General features: G+C 37.9%; 1 protein-coding gene across 2 annotated transcripts in view; it reads left to right on the forward strand.

Annotated features, from left to right (window-relative positions):
- UBE2E2 (ubiquitin conjugating enzyme E2 E2) overlaps positions 1-23,156 on the forward strand; it is a 380,097-nt gene that overhangs the window by 292,296 nt on the left and 64,645 nt on the right. For both annotated transcript variants that reach the window (XM_025376635.1, XM_025376636.1), the window contains exon 4: positions 571-703. In XM_025376635.1, coding sequence (XP_025232420.1) covers positions 571-703 — 133 coding nt within the window. The remainder of the gene's footprint in view (positions 1-570; positions 704-23,156) is intronic.

The raw sequence follows: 23,156 nt of genomic DNA on the forward strand, positions 1-23,156 counted from the left end.
CCTGTTCCTCAAGCACCTTCTGGAGGGGGTGGAAAGAAGCAGTAGTTACAAAACACAGTTATAAAACAAAATGATACATCTTACCATCTACAGACCTTATTGCTCATGATGTGTGGGTCAGGAAGTCCTTTGGGTGGGAAGAAAGAAAGGAAGATTCAGATGGGATATGATATTTGAGCAGAGACTTTCGATGATGAACATTGAACCTCCTTTGTGTTCTCAGTTGTTAGCAAAGGGATCAGACTAGTCATTCCCCAGAGGCCCTTCTAACTTTGAAATTTTGTCTCTGACATCACAAATAATTTCATGCTTTTATTAAACATTTGTGTTCCTACCTCTGGCATATGGTCCTTGGACTCTTGTTCCATAGGCTTAGGGTTGTGAATGACAAAAGAGGATCTTGGTGTTCTTTTATTAAGTAATAACAATATGAATCTTAACAGAGAGTTAACTGATTAACTTTTTGTGTTTTTATGGAATTGCTCAATTGGTTATCATAAATAGAGATTTTGTTAAATTCCAGCCTCTATATAATTTCTAAGCACATTTCATTTGTATGTCTTATTTCAGTGCTGGACCCAAAGGAGACAACATTTATGAATGGAGGTCAACTATATTGGGACCCCCAGGATCTGTCTATGAAGGAGGGGTGTTCTTTCTTGACATTACCTTTTCACCAGACTATCCGTTTAAACCCCCTAAGGTCAGTATGAATTTTCATTGGTTTTTAGCAATATGGATTATATTTCTAGATACATATACTTATTCTTAAATATACATTTCTAGGGATGCATGTCTATTCTGTTGTCACAGACAGCTTCCCAGGATTGATAGTGTATAAAATGAAACAGTGTAAAAAAATTGTAGGTTATTCCTCCACCCCAACTTTTTACTGATTTCATTGTTTTTTTCTCCTCCTTTTTCTCTTCATTATCTCCTTTCTTTGTTATACATTTTAATGTAATATAAAACACCATGTTTTATGGGTGAAAATGGGGGCATAAGATTGGGCCAGGGTTAGTACCAGAGCCCAGAGAATCAGACGTAGCCTGGAGCCAGAGCCCAAGCAAGCTAAGCGCAAGAATCAGGCTAAAGGAGGAGGAAGCCTTGCCAAGGCAAAGTTTATAGCACGAGCTATGGAGGTTTGAGTTTTGGTGCCTCTAGAGTTCAGCTGCTCACATGTAGTACACATGGACTAGTATGGAAAGTATGACCCACAGAGACGTAAAAATCATGTTAAGAAAATTTAGTAAAGAAGTATTTATAATAGTTCATTAATGAAACTGATTAATTAATGAAAAGTCATTTATGTTCATATCTGATGTGCAAGAGTGCAGTGAAATCAGAACATGAAAGAACTCTCACTTATTTAAGCCAAGATTATATACTTTAGAAAGGCTTTACATTCCTTTCTACTGCCTATAAGTCAGATGTTTTTAAATCATGTCATCTCTATTAGCATTTGTTCTCCACTATGGCAAAGGAAATGACCCTGAGGACGCTATGTTTTGGCTACCAAGAAAGAATTCTCATCTGGTCCTGACTTAAGGTCACAATGCACAGGGATAGAAAACTTGTTTGCATTGTGTAGGTTGGAGTGAACAATATAAGAAAACAAGAATAAGACTAGACCTTCATGATGACTTTCTATAATTCCCCTCCCTCTTCTTTTTTGCCCCTGCTCTTCCTTTCTTCCTTCCTTTCCATTGATGCTTAGATAGTGTTACCAAAGCAAAAAGTAGTAACTATAATTATCCTCAATGAGGAAACCAAGGACAGAGGAACTAAGTAACTTGTCCAGCATTATGCATCAAGCAAATGGTGGTATAAGGATTTGAATCTGGAAAGCCTGGCTCCAAAGCCCATACTTCTTCCTACATTACACAATACATTTTATTCAAGCTGTCAGGGCTGGTGGCACTGGTGACCACCAAGAGCTTGCATTTGGCAGATTTTCAGTGACAAAGCCATAGTAAATCTAATACTTATCTTCTCCCTTTACTGGATGGGACCCTTATACCTTTCTTTTCTGCTTTAGACCAGCCCTTAAGTTACCTGGAGTATCTGTTGTACTACGAGGGATGTAAGGACCTTTCTTTCTCAGCCTCTACAGTAAAGGATGCACAGAGTGAGGAAGGAGGAAGAAAACTCAGACCAGGATATTGTGCTGCTTGTAAATCTGATGTGATCTGTTCCTTGAGATTAGCAGTTTCACAAAATGTGTGGGCTTATCCAATTTCTGAATGACAGAAATGTGTGGTTAAACAAAGCTCGAATAAGCTGGTGGGGAGAGAGTCAATCGCATTCTTGACGTTCTTCACTGAGTCGAGCACTCTACTGGGCATCAGCTCTGCCAACTCATTTCTTCTCCAGAACGCTCCAGTAAGACTAGGGTGTTCCCCTGTCACAGAGAAGGAAACATAGATGGTTTTCCAAGAATGTACAACCAGGAATCTACTGAAGTCTGACTCCAGGGGCTATGTACTTTCCACTGAATTATACACACTTGCCATGGAGAACTTGACTGGTAAAAATAGGGCATGGGAAGAATGCTTTATCTGTCCTCAAATGTTTCAGGGACTATGGTGTGGGTAGGCGTTGGACTTTATCCAGGATGGTTGGATGGGACAAAAATAGAAGCAGGAGGGTGTCAGTTACAGGGAAGTAGATTTCAATTTTTTCTGAGGGAAATCGGACCCACATTGGACAGTCAACTTGTGTGTGACTCTACTTCTGAGACACCACATTTCCCTTTACTAGGAGTGTTCAAGAAAAAACTGAGTTACTACCTGTCAAGAATCTTACCAGAAAATAATTGAATCCCTCCACGTAATGAGTTGGACCAGAAAATCTCTAAGGAGAAAAAAAAATCTTCCGGCCGGGCGCGGTGGCTCACGCCTGTAATCCCAGCACTTTGGGAGGCCGAGGCGGGCGGATCACAAGGTCAGGAGATCGAGACCACAGTGAAACCCCGTCTCTACTAAAAATACAAAAAATTAGCCGGGCGCGGTGGTGGGCGCCTGTAGTCCCAGCTACTCAGGAGGCTGAGGCAGGAGAATGGCGTGAACCCAGGAGGCGGAGCTTGCAGTGAGCCGAGATCGCGCCACTGCACTCCAGCCTGGGCGACAGCGCGAGACTCCGTCTCAAAAAAAAAAAAAAAAAAAAAAAAAAAAAATCAAACTTTGGTACCTAGAACCACAATTCAAATGCACATTTGATAGATACCTGTGGAAAGTTTTTAAAAGCAAATTATCACCTCCTAATATATCAGTTTTAGAAATCAGATTTTGTAGATAGGTGTGTTACTCGAGGGAGAAAAAACTTGGTGTGTAGTGAAGGCTATTAAGTAAAACAAATACTTTTATTAATAGTTTTGATGTAACATCTCCATGCCTTTCTAGTGTCCTGTTAGTTTAAATAGTACATGTTTCAAGTTGTCTTGGGTTTTTTTTCTCTGCTACTTGGTATTTTTCTCTCCTTTGCTCTTTTTTTTTTTTTTTTTTTTTTTTTTTCTCGTTTTCCATTCATTTTTTTTTTTGCAGCATTTCCCAATACTCTGAAGAATGAACCAGGGAAGCAGTAGTTGTCAGGGAAAATTACTTATAAGAGCAGAGGCTTATAAAAACATTGGATGGGCTAACTGACGGTTATTTGTGTGGATATACATACCATAAAATTAGTCTATAGCATGATTGGGTTCATGAGATTATTTTTTCCAAATTCTCATAAATAGAACCTTTTATGAGGACTTCTAAACACTGTAGAGCTCCAGTGTAGCTTTTAAAGGTCAGAGGAGCGATTTGAGATGCCCCTTCTTGTTGCAGGAACTTTTTCACAGTAGGGCTTGGTCAGGTCGAACACCCTATCTTCCACTGCCCAATTTGTAAAAATCAGAGATGAGCTCTTCTAGTAATTTCTTCCAGAATTTGCCAAATTCTAATAAGGCAAGCAAAACAATTACTACCTGAGTACATAACGTTCATTAAACTTAGTGTTCTACTTTTAAATAGGTTGAGTACTAGTACTTTTCAAATGCTATATTTCAGTACAATTTTTAGGACATTGAATTTCTTGTATGTTTATGCCTTTTACTTAACCTATAGCACAATTTTACTATTTCAAAGGAGGTAAGGCATTTTACATGGTATCTTTTCTTGTGTGACATTGTCCATTGCATCTGTTGTCAGGTCTTCAATTGAGTACTTAAAAACCAATTATAATATTATTTCTCTGAGAAAAATACCTGTTTAATAGAACTCCATCTAGGAATACTACATTATGGCCAAAAAGAAAAGTGTAATGAACTGCTAGTGTTCAAAGTATAAAAGCTTTTTATGCCTATTTGTTTTTCAGTGTAGACATATGTTTTAATGTTTTAATTCAGATATCTGTTTTCAAGGTAGAAGTTGCTTTGTTTTTTTGTTTGTTTATTTTTTGAGAAACAGTTCACTCTTTTGCCCAGGCTGGAGTGAAGTGGCATGATCTCAGCTCACTGCAACCTCCGCCCCCTGGATTCAAGCGATTTTCCTGCCTCAGCCTCCCGAGTAGCTGGGATTATGGCGCCTGCCACCACACTCGGCCTATTTTTTGTATTTTTAGTAGAGACAGGGTTTTGCCATGTTGGCCAGGCTGGTCTCGAACTCCTGACGACCTCAGGTGATCCAGCCACTTCAGCCTCCCAAAGTGCTAGGATTACAACCATGAGCCACCACGCCCGGCCAGAAGTTGCTTTGTGTTTTGTTGGGGATTAGCTTTTAGATTCATAGATAATTAGTTTTTAAATTTATAGTTAATTACTCATCAGCCAGGTGCAGTTGCTCACTCTGGTAATCCCAGCACTTTGGGAGGCTGCGACAGGAGGATCGCTTGAGATCAGGAGTTCGAGACCAGCCTGGCCAACGTGGCAAAATCCCATCTCTACTAAAAATATAAAAATTATCTGGGCATGGTGACTCACACCTGTAGTTCCAGCTTCTCAGGAGGCTGAGGCATGAGAAGTACTGCCCACGAGGCAGAGGCTGCAATGAGCTGAGATCACGCCATTGGACTCCAGCCTGGGGGACAGAGCAAGACTCTGTCTCAAATAAATAAATAAATAAATAAATAAAATTACTCCTCAAAGTGCTCAAAATCTGTACTTTATTTTAAAAGTTTAATATGTAAGTATTTTAATGTTATTCATTTTGCAGCCTACATATTTGTTATAGAATTAAAAAACTATTGCAGATAAGCAAAAGGGAAAAAAATTACCTGTAATCTCCCCCAAACTGATTATTCATGCCATTTAGGTATATCTGTTTTAAGACTTTTGTTTCCTTCATTTGTATCATATACATATAAATATGTACACATACAGGCCTGTACCACATATATATACATAAACACACATACACCTTTCTACAAAAATTGGGCCATACTCCCCATGGCTTCATGTTTACTTTTTTATCTAATGTTATATTTTCATCCAGTGCCACATATTATATACTTCCAGTAAACATTTAATTGTGTTACAGTTATAAGGGCTACCTAGTATTCCGTTGTATAAATATACCAAAATTTAATCACTTTCATGTGGCTGGACATTTAGGTTCTTCTCATTGCTTCTGTTATAATCAGTGATGTGATGAACATTCTTAAAATTACATAATTTTTATACTTTTATGATTATTTTCTCAGGTTAAATTTGTTGATGTAGAATTTCTAGGTAAAGAGTTTGCACATATTTATAGAGTTTTTGGTAAAGATTGACAAATTGTGCTTCAGAAAAATTGTATCAGTTTACATTGTGACCATCAACATGACAGTGTAGAACTTTCCTACACTCCCCTCAGCTTTGAGTATTTTAGGTCTTTTTTACTGGCAGTAGATGAAAAGTGGTATCTTATGGTTACATGAATGTACATTTATTTGACTACCTGTGAAATGTATGACAGTTTTCATGTATACTGTTGTCCTATCTCATTATTTCTTTTTGTGAATAATATAAAAAACATTTTATCTTAGAAGTCTTACAATAGGCTGGGCGCGGTGGCTCAAGCCTGTAATCCCAGCACTTTGGGAGGCCGAGGCAGTTGGATCACGAGGTCAGGAGATCGAGACCATCCTGGCTAACATGGTGAAACCCTGTCTCTACTAAAAATACAAAAAACTAGCCGGACGTGGTGGCGGGCGCCTATAGTCCCAGCTACGCGGAGGCTGAGGCGGGAGAATGGCGCGAACCCGAGAGGCGGAGCTTGCAGTGAGCTGAGATTGCGCCACTGCACTCCAGCCTGGGTGACAGAGTGAGACTCCGTCTCAAAAAAAAAAAAAAGTCTTACATTAACAAAATTAACAAGGATGCTTGAAGAATTCAGAAACTAAAGGAATATATTATGTTGGGGTTTTTTTTCTACCAAAAACACTTTGAAAATATTATGACACTCTATCTAATGTTTCTGTTTCAGACATTCTTTCTTTCTTTTTTTTTTTTTTTTTTTTTTGAGATAGGGTCTCACTCTGTGGCCCAGTGACGTGGGTGACGTGATCATGGCTTACTGCAACCTCCACCCAGTCTCAAGTGATCCTCTCATGTCAGCCTCCCAAGAGGCTGGGACTACAACCACACACCACCACACCTGGCTAATTTTTTTTTTTTTTTTTTCTGGTAGAGAGAGGGTTTTGCCATGTTGCCCAGGCTGGTCTTGAACTCCGGGGCTCAAGCAATCTGCCCACTTTGGCCTCCCAAAGTGCTAGGATTACAGGCATGAGCCACCACCCCTGGCCTGTCTTAGAAATTCTAATGACTTACATCCTCACTCAGGACTCATGTTAGGTAACAGGTCAGATATTTGTCTTTTCAGTAGAAATGCATAGGGGTAACACATTTTTAATTTGGCTTTTTCTGTCTCACTGTGGATCTGTACATGACATAAAAAATAAGTGTTCATTCTAAATAGATTTGGAATTAGGTAGGTGAGAGAGTCATGCATGTTTGTTTTTAATTTTCAGTGTTTCAGGCCACTTATACACAGGTTAGACATGCTGTGTCCATGTTCCTGGGAAACATTGTTTTCTTTGGTAATGGCAAGAAGATAGTATCTGCTGGTGATAAAATTTGTGCCTCAGGTGTTTTATAAAACAAGACAAAAAATTACATCAATAAAGTGTAAGTGAAATTAAGAATGATATTCAAAATCTTTTTAAATATAATTTGTTCTTTCACTACAAATTTTAGCAAGTACATTTTAAAATCCTAGAGATCAAGTCAGAGCATATCAGTTTATGGGTTTGTTTGTTATTTTTTATAAAGTCTAACTATGGGTTGCTTACTAATGTCAGCTAATGGGGAAGGCCTTAACTGCTTTTGAAGAGTGAAATAGATAGGGTCTTCAAGTTTTCGAAATCTGTATTTTTCTCATGGCTACTCATAAATAAGGTAGCTAATTAGTTACAATAAGAAACAGTGATATTCAGCATTTGAAAGGCAGAGAGAGATCTGTAACTGAAGTTCAACAATGAGTTCCACAACTGTACCCTTACTAGATTATTATTATGTACTTGTTTTTATTGTTGCTGCCACTGCTCAAAGAGGAAAGTTGAATGTGTTTCCCAGAATTTTCAGAAAGAGCAGTGATTTATGTGTGTAAACCCAGCTACCCACTCATTTACTCTGGCCTTGGTTAGAGAACACGCAGTTGTCATGGAGTAACATGAATTGACTTGTTTTTAACCTGAGTTCATGCATTCATATAAAGCTTGGCCGTGGATCAAGTTCTTTCTTACATTTTGAATTGCCTATTTGACATCTCTAGTTGAACATCCAGTAGTCATCTCAAACTTAACAAATCCAAAGCCCTATTACTGATTGCCCTGTTCCACATCAGCCAGACCAGCTTCTCGAGTCTTCCGCATGTCAATGAATGTCAGCTCTATTTTTCCAGGTGCTGAAACTAAAAACCTTACAGTCATTCTTGACTCCTTTCACACAGCTAGCCAGACCCAGTCCTACTGGCTCAATCTTGAAAGTAAATCTAGAATCTAAACATTTCTCACCACCTTTCCCTAGAAACTCTGTGGCCCAAACCACCGTCAACTGTTCTCCTCCCTCAGATTACTGTGGAAATCTCATATGTGGTCTTCCTGGTTCCACCCCTCGTCCCTCCTACAGTACATCCCATATGCTGAAAGATTCCTTTTTTTTTTTTTTTTTTTTTTTGGCTGGAATGTAGTGGTGTGATCTTAGCTCACTGCAGCCTCCACCTATCAGGCTCAAGCAATCTTCCTACCTCAGCCTCCCAAATGGCTGGGACCACAGGCATTTGCCACCATGCCCAGCTACTTTTTGTATTTTTGGTAGAGATGGGGTTTTGCCATGTTGCCCAGGCTGGTCTCAAACTCTTGAGCTCAAGCAATCCGCCCGTCTCAGCGTTCCAAAGTGCTGGGATTACAGGCATGAGCCACCACTCACAGCCTAAAGCTTCCTTCTATAGTGTGTCAGATTATGTAAATTATTTGCTTAAACCCTTCAGTGATTCCAAGCTCCTGAATAAAAGCCTGTAAAACCATATAGAACCACCCCGTTCACAGAATAGTTTTCAAAGTTGCCAACCATCAATTTTTACTCAAATATTCAAAGCCTGCTTTTTCACAAGCCTTTCCATTTGTTCTTCCTTCTGCCTGCATTTGTATGCCACCCAGAAATTCACATGACTCACTTCACTTCTCACTTGATGTGTCTGCTCAAATGTCACCTTTTCAGAGAGGCTCTTGGATGACAAATTCCAGCCTCCTAGGTTCCCTATAAACTTCTTCACAACCACTGCTATACTTGATTTTTTGCTATAGCACGTCTCCCTCTTAGTGTTATATATTTGTTTATTTGTTTATTATGTTTCCCTTTCCCCAGTTAGCATGTAAGCTCAATGAGCACAGAAACTTTGTCTGTTTTGATGTCACTACTTTAATCTCAGCCATGTAGAATAATACCTGCTGATTCAGTAGGCAGTTAGTAAAAATTTGTTGAATTAGTTAAATGTATACAACTGTACCATAAGTAAATGTTTATTACCCCCCCACTTCATGGATCCGAAAACTGAGCTCCATGGAGGTTAAGCTGCGCACAGGCCACACAGAAAGTAGGTAGCAGAACTGGAATCTAAAGCCAGTTCTAAACTGAGCCTTTTATCTCCAATTATAGAGAAGGTGTAGATTGCTTAGATCCCTGGAAGAAGGAATACTTGTTCCTGGATTAAACACTCCGGTATAAATTAATTATATCGGATCATTCTCCAACCCAAGTGTTTTTGAGGGGAGAGGAAAGACATGGTATGAGGAGGAAAGAGATGATGTGAAGAGGAAAGGATGTTAGAAGAGATTTTGTGTGCCTGTCTTTCTGTTTTGCTAGGAATCCTCTTTCCGAAGGCACTGGAGGCTTTTCTCCAATATGTTTCCAGTTCACAGACTGAGGTGTCATATCTACGTTAAATAATAAATATTGATTTCTAGATTTTGCCAGCTTTAAAGAAGTTACTTCACATTTCACAGATCATTTTCACATTTAACTAGTGTCATAATGGCCTGGTATCCTCAGTGTCATGACTGGGCTATCATAGATTGCTTACATCGCATGAGTCAGGTTTTCTTTTTGGTCCATACTCCTTTTGATAAATGTTTAATAATGGCATGCTATCCTTAAATGTTATGTGAAATTCCAAAATGAATGTGATGATTAAAAATAGATCAAAATGATGTCATTGTCTTTGTGCTTTTAAAATAATGCACATTATATCTGTGTGTCCAGCCACCACCTACAACTACCACCAATTTAGCAGTTACTAAGAAGTAGGATTGGGTTTTGTTTTCAGGGCAAAGAATACCAACTTTATTGTAAGCCAAATTAAATATGCCTGTAAACTGATAGGAAATCAGCCTTCTGGCTGACAGGAAGTTTAATTTAGCCATATTTTGGGAAGATGCCTTTATTCCTAGCTTTCTATAATCCAATGCAGTTCATTAATTTTAAAGAAGGACCTTTAGTTTATTATGGTTTCCTGAAATGCTTATTGCTCAAGCCAGCTTTATTTTTCAGGTTGGATCAACTTAACCACCTGTACGTTTGCACAAGCCTTGAAGAGTTGGTGGTGTAATCAGCCACTCTGACACACCCCTATAAGAGCCCTGCCATAAAGGTGGAGGTTTCAAACAAGTATTTTACTGTGCTTCTCCATGCTCTGGAGATCCCATCTCTGTGAATGTGACCGCACTCCAAATGCAAGTTGGTGTTGGTTGATATTACTGTCAGCATAACTGGGAGGGGTAGACAGGCCTAAATTCCTTCACGATGGATTTTCTTCTGCGGAGAAGTTATGTGAACAGAGGAGACTGAAGTGAGACAGACATTCAGAAGCTTGGAAAATGAGGAGCTTGTTTGCCTTCAGGACTCAGAAAAGATTCAACTCACTTACCAAAGAGGGGTGACTTTTCTAAGGAAAGATTCTCAGATGACACAAGTGATACCCTCCCCTCACATGAGTTTTCTGAAGAGAGAAGGGTGGGGTAACTCCTCTAGGTACAGTCTTCAGTATCCCAAACATCAAAGGGTATTGAGTGATCCACTCACTGGTCCCATAAAACAGTGAACACTGGGAACTCTGAGAGAAACACTCTTAAGCACAGAAAGTTCAAGGACAATAAGGTGATACTGGAAGAAATAATCTTGTAAAGAGGACAACCTTCTGTAGTACTGAGCCAGATGAAGCTTCGATTTGGGCATTTTCCTAACCCTGTAGGAAAGGGCTTTTGATGGAACCAGATCAAGACACCCTGTGTTGATTGCCTGTAAATTTAAAAACAAATTATATTTCATTGTCCACTTGAGAGATGGGATGGGGAAATAATAATCCACATGTAACCAAAAAAAACGTATATTCTCCACTTTATTTAAATATGTTACTTGCTTAGATAGTTACTTGTGATCTTATTTTGTTCAAGCTGGGATACAGTAGGTAGGTCTGAGTTCATTTCTAAGACTGCCTGCCAAATATCAGTCCCTTTATGGCAGGTGATCAAATTTCCTTGATTTTTTTTTTCCATTAGAGTTGGAGCGGGATCTCTCAGTAAGATAGCAGCCTCTTATAGATTTGTTCAAGGCAGTTTAAAGAAAATGAGACAGGGAGAATGAATGTTCTTAGTTTCCAGCTGTCCAAGAGAAGAATCAGTACATGATCATGGCTTATTGCTGAATTAGAGAAGATAGAGCCACCTGCCTTTCACAAGTGTGGTGTAGGCCTTGTCCTGCCAAAAATAAGGAGAAACAAAATCAGACAGACAACAAAAATTATAAATAAAATGCATCTATTGGGCTGGGCGTATTGGCTCACGCCTGTAATCCCAGCACTTTGGGAGGCCAAGGTGGGCGGATCACTTGAGGTCAGGAGTTTGAGACCAGCCTGACCAACATGATGAAACCCTTTCTCTACAAAAAATACAAAAATTAGCCAGGCTTGGTGGCACACGCCTGTAATCCCAACTATTTGGGAGGCTGAGGCATGAGAATCGCTTGAACCCGGGAGGTAGAGGCTGCAGTAAGTCGAGATCATGCCACTGTACTCCAGCCTGGGTGACAGAGCAAGACTCTGTCTCAAAAAAATAAAATAAAATGGATCTAGGATCAGAAAAAGTTATTCATACTGATTCATACAAGCATAGCTATTCTAAACCATCAGGTGAATTTTTCTTGTGGTATCAGTATGTTAGCAGTTAGCAGAGACCTGCCAAAAATTCTTGCAGGTTGGTTGCTTTTTTAAATACCTATTTTAAGGCTCACTTATAAAGCACAGATTTATTGAGCTCCTACTACTTTCCAGGCCCTTGATATATAAAGATGAGTAAGATACAGCCCTGGAAGCATGGAGACAGAAAGAACAATTAGGGGCTGACACAGTAGCTTAGCCAAGAAAAGAACTAAGGCTCAGCTGTGAAGATAAAAACAAGGAGAATAATGTATAAATTCTTTTCTCATTCCATTATTCGGTAATCATGTATGTACCGTGCAGTGGTCCAGATACTGAACATAGAGAAGTGAACAGCGGCATGCCCCATCTTGCATAGAATTTACATTCAAGACATGATAGAATAGGATTTTTTCAACTTTGACCCAGCTGACATTTTGAGCAAGGTAATACTTTGTAGTAAAGGGCTACCCTTTGTATTGTAGAATACGTAGCAGCATCCCTGATCTCTACCCTCTAAATGCCAATAGCGATCTCCCCTATGCCCTATTGTGACAACAAACATTTCTGCAGATATTGCCAAGTATCCCCTGAAGGAGGGGATCACCCTGTTGAGAACCACTGTGTTAGCACTGACATCCATATCTACTGGTGACTAGTTTGAAACATCAGGAAGGACTCTCTGGTTTCTGATCTGAATGACCAGGTAGGGATATGTTGCCTGTGAGGAACTTATGAGACACCTGAGTGGGAAGTGCAGAAATGTTCAGCCGACAGCTTAATAGATCTCCAGTTCAGGTGAGTGATATGAGCTAGAGGTACCGATTTGGGAGTTAGCAGACACAGACGTGGGTGTTAAAACCCCAGATAGAATAAATGATCTCACCTAGAGGAATGTGCAGTTTTCAACCCAAACTGAATTTTTGAACCCATAAATTTCCAGAATGGGTTTTCCAGAAGAGAAGAATGATAACTGAAAAAACTAACGAAGCTGATATTTTCTCCTTTTCATTAAGTTCTCACTGTTTTGGGATTGGAACGTTATTTTCCATATAGAGTATTGTTGCTAGAAAGCTTACCCAATAATACTTCATAAAATACTATGCTCTTATTACAAGGAGAAAACCTCATCTGTTGTTAATAAATTGTATACATTAATTTTCTCACAAGTGCCTAAATCAGGCCTAAAATAAGTCCAAATAATTACATGTAGTTGCAGTGGCCTTCTGCAGGGCAATGGACTAAATGACTTTTTTTAAGTTCCTCTTGAGCCTTTGGTTTCAGTTTTAATCGAACTAAAACTTAGAGAGACTAAGTAATGTGATTAAAATCCACATATCTAATAAGGCCAGGGTCAGGATTAGAACTTCTGGCCTCATTTCCAGTCCTGCAGCCCCTGCTCTTCACACCTGAACTAACTGAGCTGTTCAGTGATCTTGCTAAGTGCACAGTAATTCAGTTTTTGCCTACAGCCTTTTTTTTTTCCTGCCTGTTTCCTTTCCTTTTTTTTTTTTTATTTTATATATATATATATATATATATTTTTTTTTTTTTTTTTTGAGAGTGTCTCATCCTGTCACCCAGGCTGGAGTGCAGTGGCATGATCTCAGCTTACTGCAGCCTCAACCTCCAGGGCTCAAGTGATTCTCCCACCTCAGCCTCCCAAGTAGCCAGGACTGCAGCGTGGCAAATTTTTTTATTTCTGGAAGAGATTATTAGGTCTCACTATGTTGTCACAGGCTGATCTCAAACTCTGAGCTCAACCAATCCTCCTGCCTTGGCCTCCCAAAGTGCTGGGATTACAGGCATGAGCCACCTCACCCAACCAGCCATACTTCAGGTCACTCTTTGTGTTCTTTTCTGTAGTCCCTTTTGCCTCTATTTTTGTGGAGAATTAAGGTTAAATAAGGTTTTTTGTTTGGGCACTTACCAAGTTGTATATCTGTATATAGACTGCGCTCGGTGGCTCATGCCTGTAATCCCAGCACTTTGGGAGGCCAAGACGGCCAGATCACCTGAAGTCAGGAGTTCAAGACCAGCCTGCCTAACATGGTGAAACCCCACCTCTACTAAAAATACAAAAATTAGCCAGGCGTGGTGGTGCATGCCTGTAATCCCATATACTCAGGCCAAGGCACAAGAATTGCTTGAACCCAGGAGGCAGAGGTTGCAGTGAGCCGAGATCGTGGCAGAGCAGTACCCTGACATACATGCATACATACATACCTACAAACTTAAAATATCTGTACATGTACACTATACTGTATATACTATATATTTATGTTTCCTCTATACTTGGCCACTAATGCATTTTAAACTCTATCTCTGTGAATAAAACATTACAGTAGTTTGTTCAACAAGGAAATAACATATAAAGCATTATGTTTATTTCAGGTTATTTCCAGTTTATTTTCTTCATTTCTTTTATTCTTTTCTCCCTTTTGGACATCACTACTTCTTGTAGTGATTTGCTTTTAAAACCAAACTATTTTTCTTTTTATTTATTTATTTTTTTTTCTGGAGACGGAGTCTCGCTCTGTCGCCCAGGCTGGAGTACAGTGGCGTGATCTCGGCTCACTGCAAGCTCAGCCTCCCGGGTTCACTCCATTCTCCTGCCTCAGCCTCCCGAGTAGCTGGGACTACAGGCACCCGCCACCACACCCGGCTAATTTTTTGTATTTTTAGTAGAGACGAGGTTTCACCATGTTAGCCAGGATGGTCTCGATCTCCTGGCCTCGTGATCCGCCCGCCTCGACCTCCCAAAGTGCTGGGATTACAGGCGTGAGTCATTGCGCACGGCCCTTTTTAGTTTTAAATAGGTAATATGTATATACACAGTAAAAAGTTCAAACAGCACAAAAGGTACGCAGTCCTCGTCATTGCCCAGCATTCCTATGACCTTCCCAAAGACGTCTTTTATTCTGCATTTACTTTTTGCATTTGCCATCTTGAAGATTATCCCATCTTTGTATGTGTAGATCTTTGTTAGAATCACATAATATTATATTGAACAAGTATACCATAAGTTTTCCTGCGATTGACATACAGGGTTTTTTTAATCTTTTGCCATCACAAGTAATGTTTCACTGAATATCTTTGTACATACCGTCTTTGTGGACTTGTGCAAATATATCCGTGGGATAAATTCCTAGAAGTGGAATTACTGGGACTAATGATGTACGCATGTTCAGTTTTAATGGATTTTGCCCTGATTGCCCTCCAAAGAAGCTGTTCAAAGTTATACTCCCAACTTAGGCACACCTGCCTTTTTTCCTACATCCTTATCAATGCTGTGTGACATCAAATATTTGACCTTTATCAATCTGATATAAATAAAAGAATATTTATAATTGCTTTCTCTCATAAGTAAAATAATACCTTTTCATGTGTCCAGAATTTGGCCATTTTTGTTGAAAATAAGTGTACACTTTTTCTTATTAAAGAGTGTGAAGAGTATCTATATAGAAACCTATGGATATAGTGTTTTCATCCGTAGAAAGAGGCTTAACAGTCTCTAAGTTTCCTTTAACATCTTTAACTGTCAGTGATTTGTCACTGCCCTGCTTAAAACTCTTCAGTGGCTTCCCATTGCACTTAGAATAAAATCCAAACTTCTTTGTCTTACAAGGCCCTGCATGATCTCTCTGCCTGCCTCACCACATGCAGGCCCTCCTAGGCCTCCTTTTTGACCTTATGATTTGCCAGTGCATTTGACTGGAACATGTTTGATCCAGTTCTTCATGTGGTCAATACCTTCTCATTGTTCAGGACTGATCTTTAGAGTTAGATCCTGAGAGGTACATTTTCTGACTGCCTTCTATAAACAGTACCACACTAGTTGTTTCTGTCACATCAACCTGATTTCTTTTTCACATTATACTCTAAGATCCAAAGACCTTATGTGTCTTATATTACCTGGCAGATATGATTAATGAAACAAATGAATATTCATTTTGCCTGTGTATCCTTAACACCTCTAAAATCTATTTTGCCCTGTTGGTTTGTAGTATTGAAATATTGTGCATTGCGTATGTGTTTTCATTCTCATTCTCCCATATCTAATCATATCTAATTATCATACCTGGAAGGCAGGGCCTTGCTCTTCCCTGAAGATGCCTGCCATAAAGGCATCCAGTAGACCCAGTAGAAAGTAATATTTTTTAATTATTATCTATTTATTTTTGAGATGGAGTGTCAGTGCCTGACTGTATGAGAAATGACAAGTGGAAGAAGGCTGAGCAGACAAGTCTGCGAAAGCACAAAGAATGGTTAAAGAACTTCATCAAACTGAGACAAGGAGAAGTTTCTTAGGAGTCTGGTCAAATAGAGGGGTTTCATTCAAACAAAAAGCCAAGGGGATTAAAAATTGAGACCACAATACTGAATTGGTGAACTCTGAGAATGTAATAAAAGTATACTAATGAAAAATAAGACCTAGTGATTAAGCAATAGATAAGGAGTAGAAATAAACTGCTGTTTGTCTTCAGTTTCATTATTGGGTCAAAATCTGCTCTTAGGTTTGATTTTGATCTTGTCCTTTGGAAGACCAGATAGCTGAATTTCTGATTAATCATTTCCATCATCTCTGAACCTGGCATGATCAATGATTGTACGATTTGTACTAAAGAACTGACTTTCATGTTTTCTGAAGCTTACTTTCAAATAGTTGTAGGAACAAAATAAACTGTAGGGGGTGTGTGTGTGTGTGTGTGTACATTCATATAGAGAGAGATAATATACATATATATAGAGAGAGAGAGATAAAGCAGATTTGGCAAGCTGTGAACAGTTGGTGAGTCTGTTTATTATAGGTTTGAATTTTTTTAGTAAGTTGAAAAACAATGAAAAGCAAAGTGAACTAGGAGATATGTCCTCCTGCAGGTATGTACACACATGTAAATACCTAACATTTGGAGCACTGTTGTTGAACAGAGAGTGGCAGGGAAGGCTTTCTTAAGGAAGTATTATTCAGCTGGGCCATGATGGATGATAGAATTTCAATAGGGAGGAGAGAGAAGATAGGTTTATCAAGCTACAGAATGACAGTGTTTTTAAATATGAAAAATACAAGCCCTCCCTCCTCCTCAGACATGGATACCATCTCCTCCTGGCAATTCGATTAGTACAGGTGTATAACCAGCATATACTCCCTGTAAAAATTAGAGAGACACTTGACATTTTAATACATTCTCATTAATTAAAAACATAGAAGATAAAAGTGGTATGAAATTTTAAAGGGCACGGTGCAGTGGCTCATGCCTATAATCCCAGCACTTTGAGAGGCTGAGGTGGGAGGATCACTTGAGGCCAGAAGTTCAAGACAAGCCTGAACAGCATAGTGAGATCGTAGCTCTACAAAAAAAAAAAAAAAGAAAAAAAACTAGCCAGGCATGGTAGCTCACACCTGTAGTCTCAGCTACTCAGGTGACTGAGGCAGAAGAGTTGCTTGAGCCCAGGAGTTGGAGATAGCAGTGAGCTATAATCATGCCACTGCACTCCAGCCTGGGCAACAGAGGGAGACCCTGTCTCTAAAAAACAAAACAAAAATTAAAAAGAAGCAACCAGATTAATGTTTCTTAAGAGAACATTTCTTACGTCATTATACCGCAAAAAAGATGGTGAAGTCCATGTGTATGCTTTGAAAGCTAACCTGCAAGTGGAAATTCAGAAACAATTGTATCTTGGATACCAGTTTCACTGTTCTATTACTGTATTTCTAGATACATAGTTTAAGAACAACTTTTTTTTCCTCAAAAGATTGTGTGAAGCAACAAATACAAGCAAAAATATTAGGGAGAAAAAGAATATGTATCAGAGCAATAGCACTGTTTGTTATAAAAATATTCAAAGCACCTTCTTAGAGCAGTGCATGAAACTTGAGTTTGTGAGATTACTTCAGTGAAATTGCATTATAACTGTGAACCAAATCTGCAAAACAGATTGTTGAAAGAGATAATGTTTTTACCTTACTCAGTTGGTATTAGAGAAGAAAAGCTTAATAACACTATGGCAACAGACTCTCATACCAGCACTATATATAACAAAAAAATCTTATTCCTCCACTAGGCTCATTATAAAGTAAGCAGATGTATGTTACATCAGTCAACAGTGTTTAGAAAATACTCTTCCTGCAGTATAATATCAAAGTGAAGGCATAATTCTTAAATATTTTTAATAGTGAAAGTGTAATAATTAGAAATTTGGATAAAAAGATTTATTGTATCCTCTATTCTTAACCTTTTTAATAGATTTATTTTTATGGCCAATAAAGGATGTTACTTCCAACCAGGCCAAAAGTATTTTACTATGTGACTATATAAAGTAATGATACAGGTTTTAAGTACATACCTGAGAAATGAGTCTTATTAATTTAGAGTTTTACAACATCTAACTAAAGCCATCCATCTGTTATAATTGTGGGACCTCTAGATATGTGTCCTTAAATACCTTAGAACACATCAGTTTCGTGATGAACATGACCACTTTACTATGATGATATATTAGTTTTTACTTCAAACAAAACTGATGATTTCTGTCCTTTAATACCACTAGATAATTTTGACTAAAAAAGGAGGAAATAAATGAAACACTGACCAATACAGGCTTTTGAAGAAAGTACATTCTTCTAATATTGTCAGAACAAAAGTCCATGAATCTTCTTTTAAAGGAAGAAAGCATAGTTAGTCTTTTCTACCCAGACATCCCAGCTTTTAAAATTCTTTGAACTATTTATTTGAAGTAGACACAATGTAGTGATATGTACCATGCTTCTGGAGTTTCTATGAGTTTTATTTTCTAATATGAAGAATTAATGAAATATTTAAAATCTCAACTCTGAAATTAATGTTTAAGATTTATAATCTCTATCGACTAAAATACTAATCACAAGAGTTTTTAAATTTCCCTAAGTCAAAATTTGAATGACAAAGCACATTTCCCTTTATAAGCTTTACACAGTCCATTGACACCTCCTATCTCAGACTCCCAAAAAAAAAGGCACTGTAAACCTAACTGTTGAAACATCAGAAGCTCTTAATCATCATTTTTAATTATGGTATGTGTGGCCTCCTTTCAAATGTAAATATTCTGTGTTTTTCCAGTTAATTTGTTTATTGAACAAATACATGTCAATATTCTACTCTTTCCTAGAGGGGATAAAAATCAGTATCAGAGATAATCCCTGTCTTTATATAAATTTGTTCCCTTTGTAAATAAACATTTTTGCTAGCCTGTCTACAAAAAATTTATTTCTGAAATCTTTATTTAGCTGTACATATAACTATCAGTTTTGTAAAATGAAGTTGGCACTATTTATTTAAAAAGCCACATGTGGTGCAATCGTTTGCTTTTAAAAGGTGGTATTGTTATGCCACAGCAGACAATTTTCTACTAGATAGAAAATTTCAAAGATAAATGTTGCAAATTATAGGAAAAGGAAAACAGCAGCCTAGAGTGTTTATTTAAGATAGTACTTCAGATCTCTTTTAGGGACAGGAGATTCAAGAAACAGGAATAGAACATTAGAAAATGGGAATTTTTTTTTTTCAAACAATTCTGAATCATTTTTATTCCCCCTACTCCCCACTCTTCCTTTTTTCTTTTTCCTTGTTTCTATCAGATACATTTCTATCAGCTTTAAGGAAAATTAACCCATTTTTTTTTTTTTAGGGCAGTAGTCTTACAGAGAATATTGGATGGGAAAAGATAAACCCAAAAGAACAGGCTTTAGAAGCCTTGGAATGTGAATGAAGCAAGATAACCTAGAAGGTGGAAATAGAGACTGAAGAAATCATAGAGTGGTAGCAGAGATTAGATATGGACAGGTGGGGAATAGAGAAGAACAGAAGAGGAGAGAGATTGCCTGGGATAAAAGAAAATTAGGCATGGAAATTTAAGTGGAAAACAAACCCATGTAGTTACCATTAGATAAAAATTAAATTTAAGATATTCCTCATAATACTACGTATTCCTTCAGTAAGACTAAAAAGTAATTCTTGAATGCTTGCCACGAAGGCAAAAAGAGGACTCTGGAGTTCTTGAAATGAGCTGTGAACTAGTTTACCTTTACAGTGAGGAAGGAAACTTAGATCCATCCTTACAAGGATGCCTTGACCTGAAGAGTCAGAAGGCTTACCTTTGGCTCTTCTCATGTATTTGCTGCCTTCCTTTCCCCTCTCTGATCTACTCCACAGTGGGTTCCAGGAAGTGGTGCAGGCTTGATGGGAACCGGTTTTTAGTAAGTTCTGGTTGCTCTGTGCCTGCAGTGCCTTGTCCCTTTTTTCATCTGTCCCTGCTTCAGATTCAGGATTGTGTTGCCCATGTTTTCTCCATCTGCCTCTCCCTTATTTCTGTTTCACACATACTCATTTCTTTCTTGGTTTGGTCAGCTGTTAAGACAATATTCAAAGAAAATGGTATTAATCATATAAAAGCCGTTTTGTGAATTTGGGAATAAGTTAGTGTCAACTACCACAAAGCATTTGTTCCACAAGAGGCTAGTTTAAGAATGAATGTCATGCAACAATCCTGTTTCAAATCCCTAAAACACCCCTTTCATCATGGCATTCTCCTAATCAAAAACTACAGGATAAGAGACCAGCTCCTCAGTTTGTCATTCAACATCCACTCCTTCACTCCTTCCCTAAGACTCCAATCTTTTTTTCTAACCATTTTTAAGTAAACCGATATTTGTATGTCAGGTTGGTTGCAAGGGGGTCATATATCAAGCAAGAATTAGCACATTCTCAAATAGAAATAACTAGCTTGGAAAATTAAATGCACTTTTTTTTTTTTGCTATTTTATTCCTTTATAACAAATGCTTATACATTGCCATTATTTCTATTTTAGAATCTAATTCAAATCATCACATAGTATTAGTCATGCTTTTATAAAACAAACTAAAACATTCAAATATTTAATGAAAGTACCCTTTTTTATTTTTCAGGTATGCTTCCTGGTTAGCTGTTACTTTCAGTGTACAATATTATGAGTATCAGATTAGTTCACTACATCTGTTCTGCATGGATGTTTAAAGAATATTCACTAGAATATTCTGTATGCTGAGATTTAAGTTATTCAAAGATTATGCATGTTAAATGAGAGTTTTCAAATCATGTTAAAACATTTGTTTACTTTTTTAACTGACTTAGGGTTTTTTGCCTTTAGTAATCTCACAATAATAATAGTGAATATGTATTTGTGAGGTTTTTCTTGTTTTTTTTTTTCTTGAGACAGGGTCTCGCTCTGTTGCCCATACTGGAGTACAGTAGCCCAATCATGGCTCACTGTAGCCTTAACCTCCTGGGCTCAAGTAATCTTCCCTCCTCAACCTTCTGACTAGCTAGGGCTACAGACACATGCCACCATGCCCATCTAATTTTTTTTTTTAATTATTTCATGGAGATGGAGTTTTACCATGTTGCCCATGCAGGTCTCTTAACTCCCAGGCTGAGCCTGAACCACCACACCCAGCCATGAATATCATTAACATTTCTTCTCTTTGCTAGTCACTTTACATGCATGATCATTTTGTCAGAACTCGATCTGAGAAACCTGTTGAATCCCTGTGTCATTAGCTTTGCTGTCTAAAGTCAAACTGTTGAGATCTGGAATTTACATAATTTTCTTTATTATTTTTTCTGTCATTTTCTTTTATTAAAAAAAAAAACTTTGGGGGTGTAGGGTTTTCATTTGTCTTTGATTATTTTGTATTTTCCTTATAAACTTTTTGCTTAGTATTGGAATTCACTCTACTGTGAGGATTTGAATTCCTCTCAACCTGTGTCTGTTTCTTAATAATGATAGTATCTACCTTACAGGATGAGTGTGAAGATTAAATTATGTAATCAATGCAAGTCACTTAGGATAGTGTGTGGCACATAAACATGGCATTATTGGTAGCTATTTTTATTATTACTATCATTTTTGGTTACAACTTACTGTTTATACATGTGGTATTTTTAACTTTATGGTAAAAACATAGGGAAAAAATATTACCCTCGAGTATGCATACAAAGTTTGGAAATTTTTATAGTATCTGTGAATACTCTGCTACTTTCAAAGAATGTCTCTTTTGTGTGTTATACACATAGCATTCAACCAAAAGAGTGGGCATTTGGCCAACTCTATAATAGCTATAAATTTACTGTATCATTAACAATCAGTCATTGTTTTACTATATTTTTATTAGTTTTAGAGACACAGAGTCTCTGTCATTCAGGCTAGAGTATATAGTGTAGTCATAGCTCACTACAGCCTCATATTCCTGGGCACAAGCTGCCCTCCTACCTCAGCCTCCTAAGTAGCTAGTAATACAGGCACACACAACCATGCCTGGATAGTTTTTTATTTCTTTGTAGGGACAGGATCTTGCTTTGTTGCCCAGGCTGGTCTCAGATTCTGGCCTCAAGTGATCCCCACTGCTCAGCCTCCCAAAGTGTTGGAATTACAGGTGTTAGCCACCAAGCCCAGCCCATGTTTTATTTTATATCATGTTTAAATATAGTTTACTTCTACACTTTTGTAGGCTGTATGAAAAACTAAATCATCATTTCTGGCTAGTTAATACTTTGTATTGTGTTGTATGTGAATTGGATTATTGATCTCTTAAAATAAATAACTGACACTTCATATATCTATAAACACAAAATGTATTACTTCTTTCCTGAAAGATGAAGTAATCCTGTACGTTATTTTCATTTTACATTTATCAAATTTGTAAATATGCTACGTCTCACAGAATTGCCTTGGGGAGTGTGAGACCTATAAAAAATGTAAATAAAAGAAAGGAAAAAAGGCATTCTCCTTCTGTTTATGTTTATGTCACTGTCTTTAGTTAAACAGCAAGTGTTATCTGGTCGGCCATTTATTATATGCTTTACATGGAATCCATTAGGTATCTCAGCTGTTGTGCTTCCTAATTAATTGTTGTTATGTATGACACAGTTTTGCAGTTCTAAAGCCAGAAATGAATCATCTTGTCTAAGAGATGTTGGTCCTTTGGACAGCTGTTAAATTATCTTCTGTGGACAGTTCTAATTGATATATAAGTGCTGTTGGATCAACATAGCCCCACATAATGGTTAAGTTTGTTATTCAAGAGCAATTGTTCTAGTACCTGATTTGGGGGAGACTGATGCCTCTGGGACAAGCTCATCCAATCTGGGTCCAGGATGGCTTTGAATGAGGCCAACACAAATTCATAAACCTCCTTAAAACGTTATGAGGTTTTTGTTTTTGTTTTGTTTTGTTTTAGTTCGTGAGCTGTCATTAGTATATTTTATATGTAGCTGAAGACGATTCTTCTTCCAGTGTTGCCCAGGGAAGCCAAAAGATTGGACACCCCTGCTCTAGAAGGAAGATTAAACCAAGAAAGCTTTGGGTTCTGGTTTTGATGGATCCCCGTACCCCGCAACCCCCAGCATTGATTGAGCACCTATTGTATATGT

Source organism: Theropithecus gelada, chromosome 2 (genome assembly GCF_003255815.1).
Source record: "Theropithecus gelada isolate Dixy chromosome 2, Tgel_1.0, whole genome shotgun sequence".
NCBI lineage: Eukaryota > Metazoa > Chordata > Mammalia > Primates > Cercopithecidae > Theropithecus > Theropithecus gelada.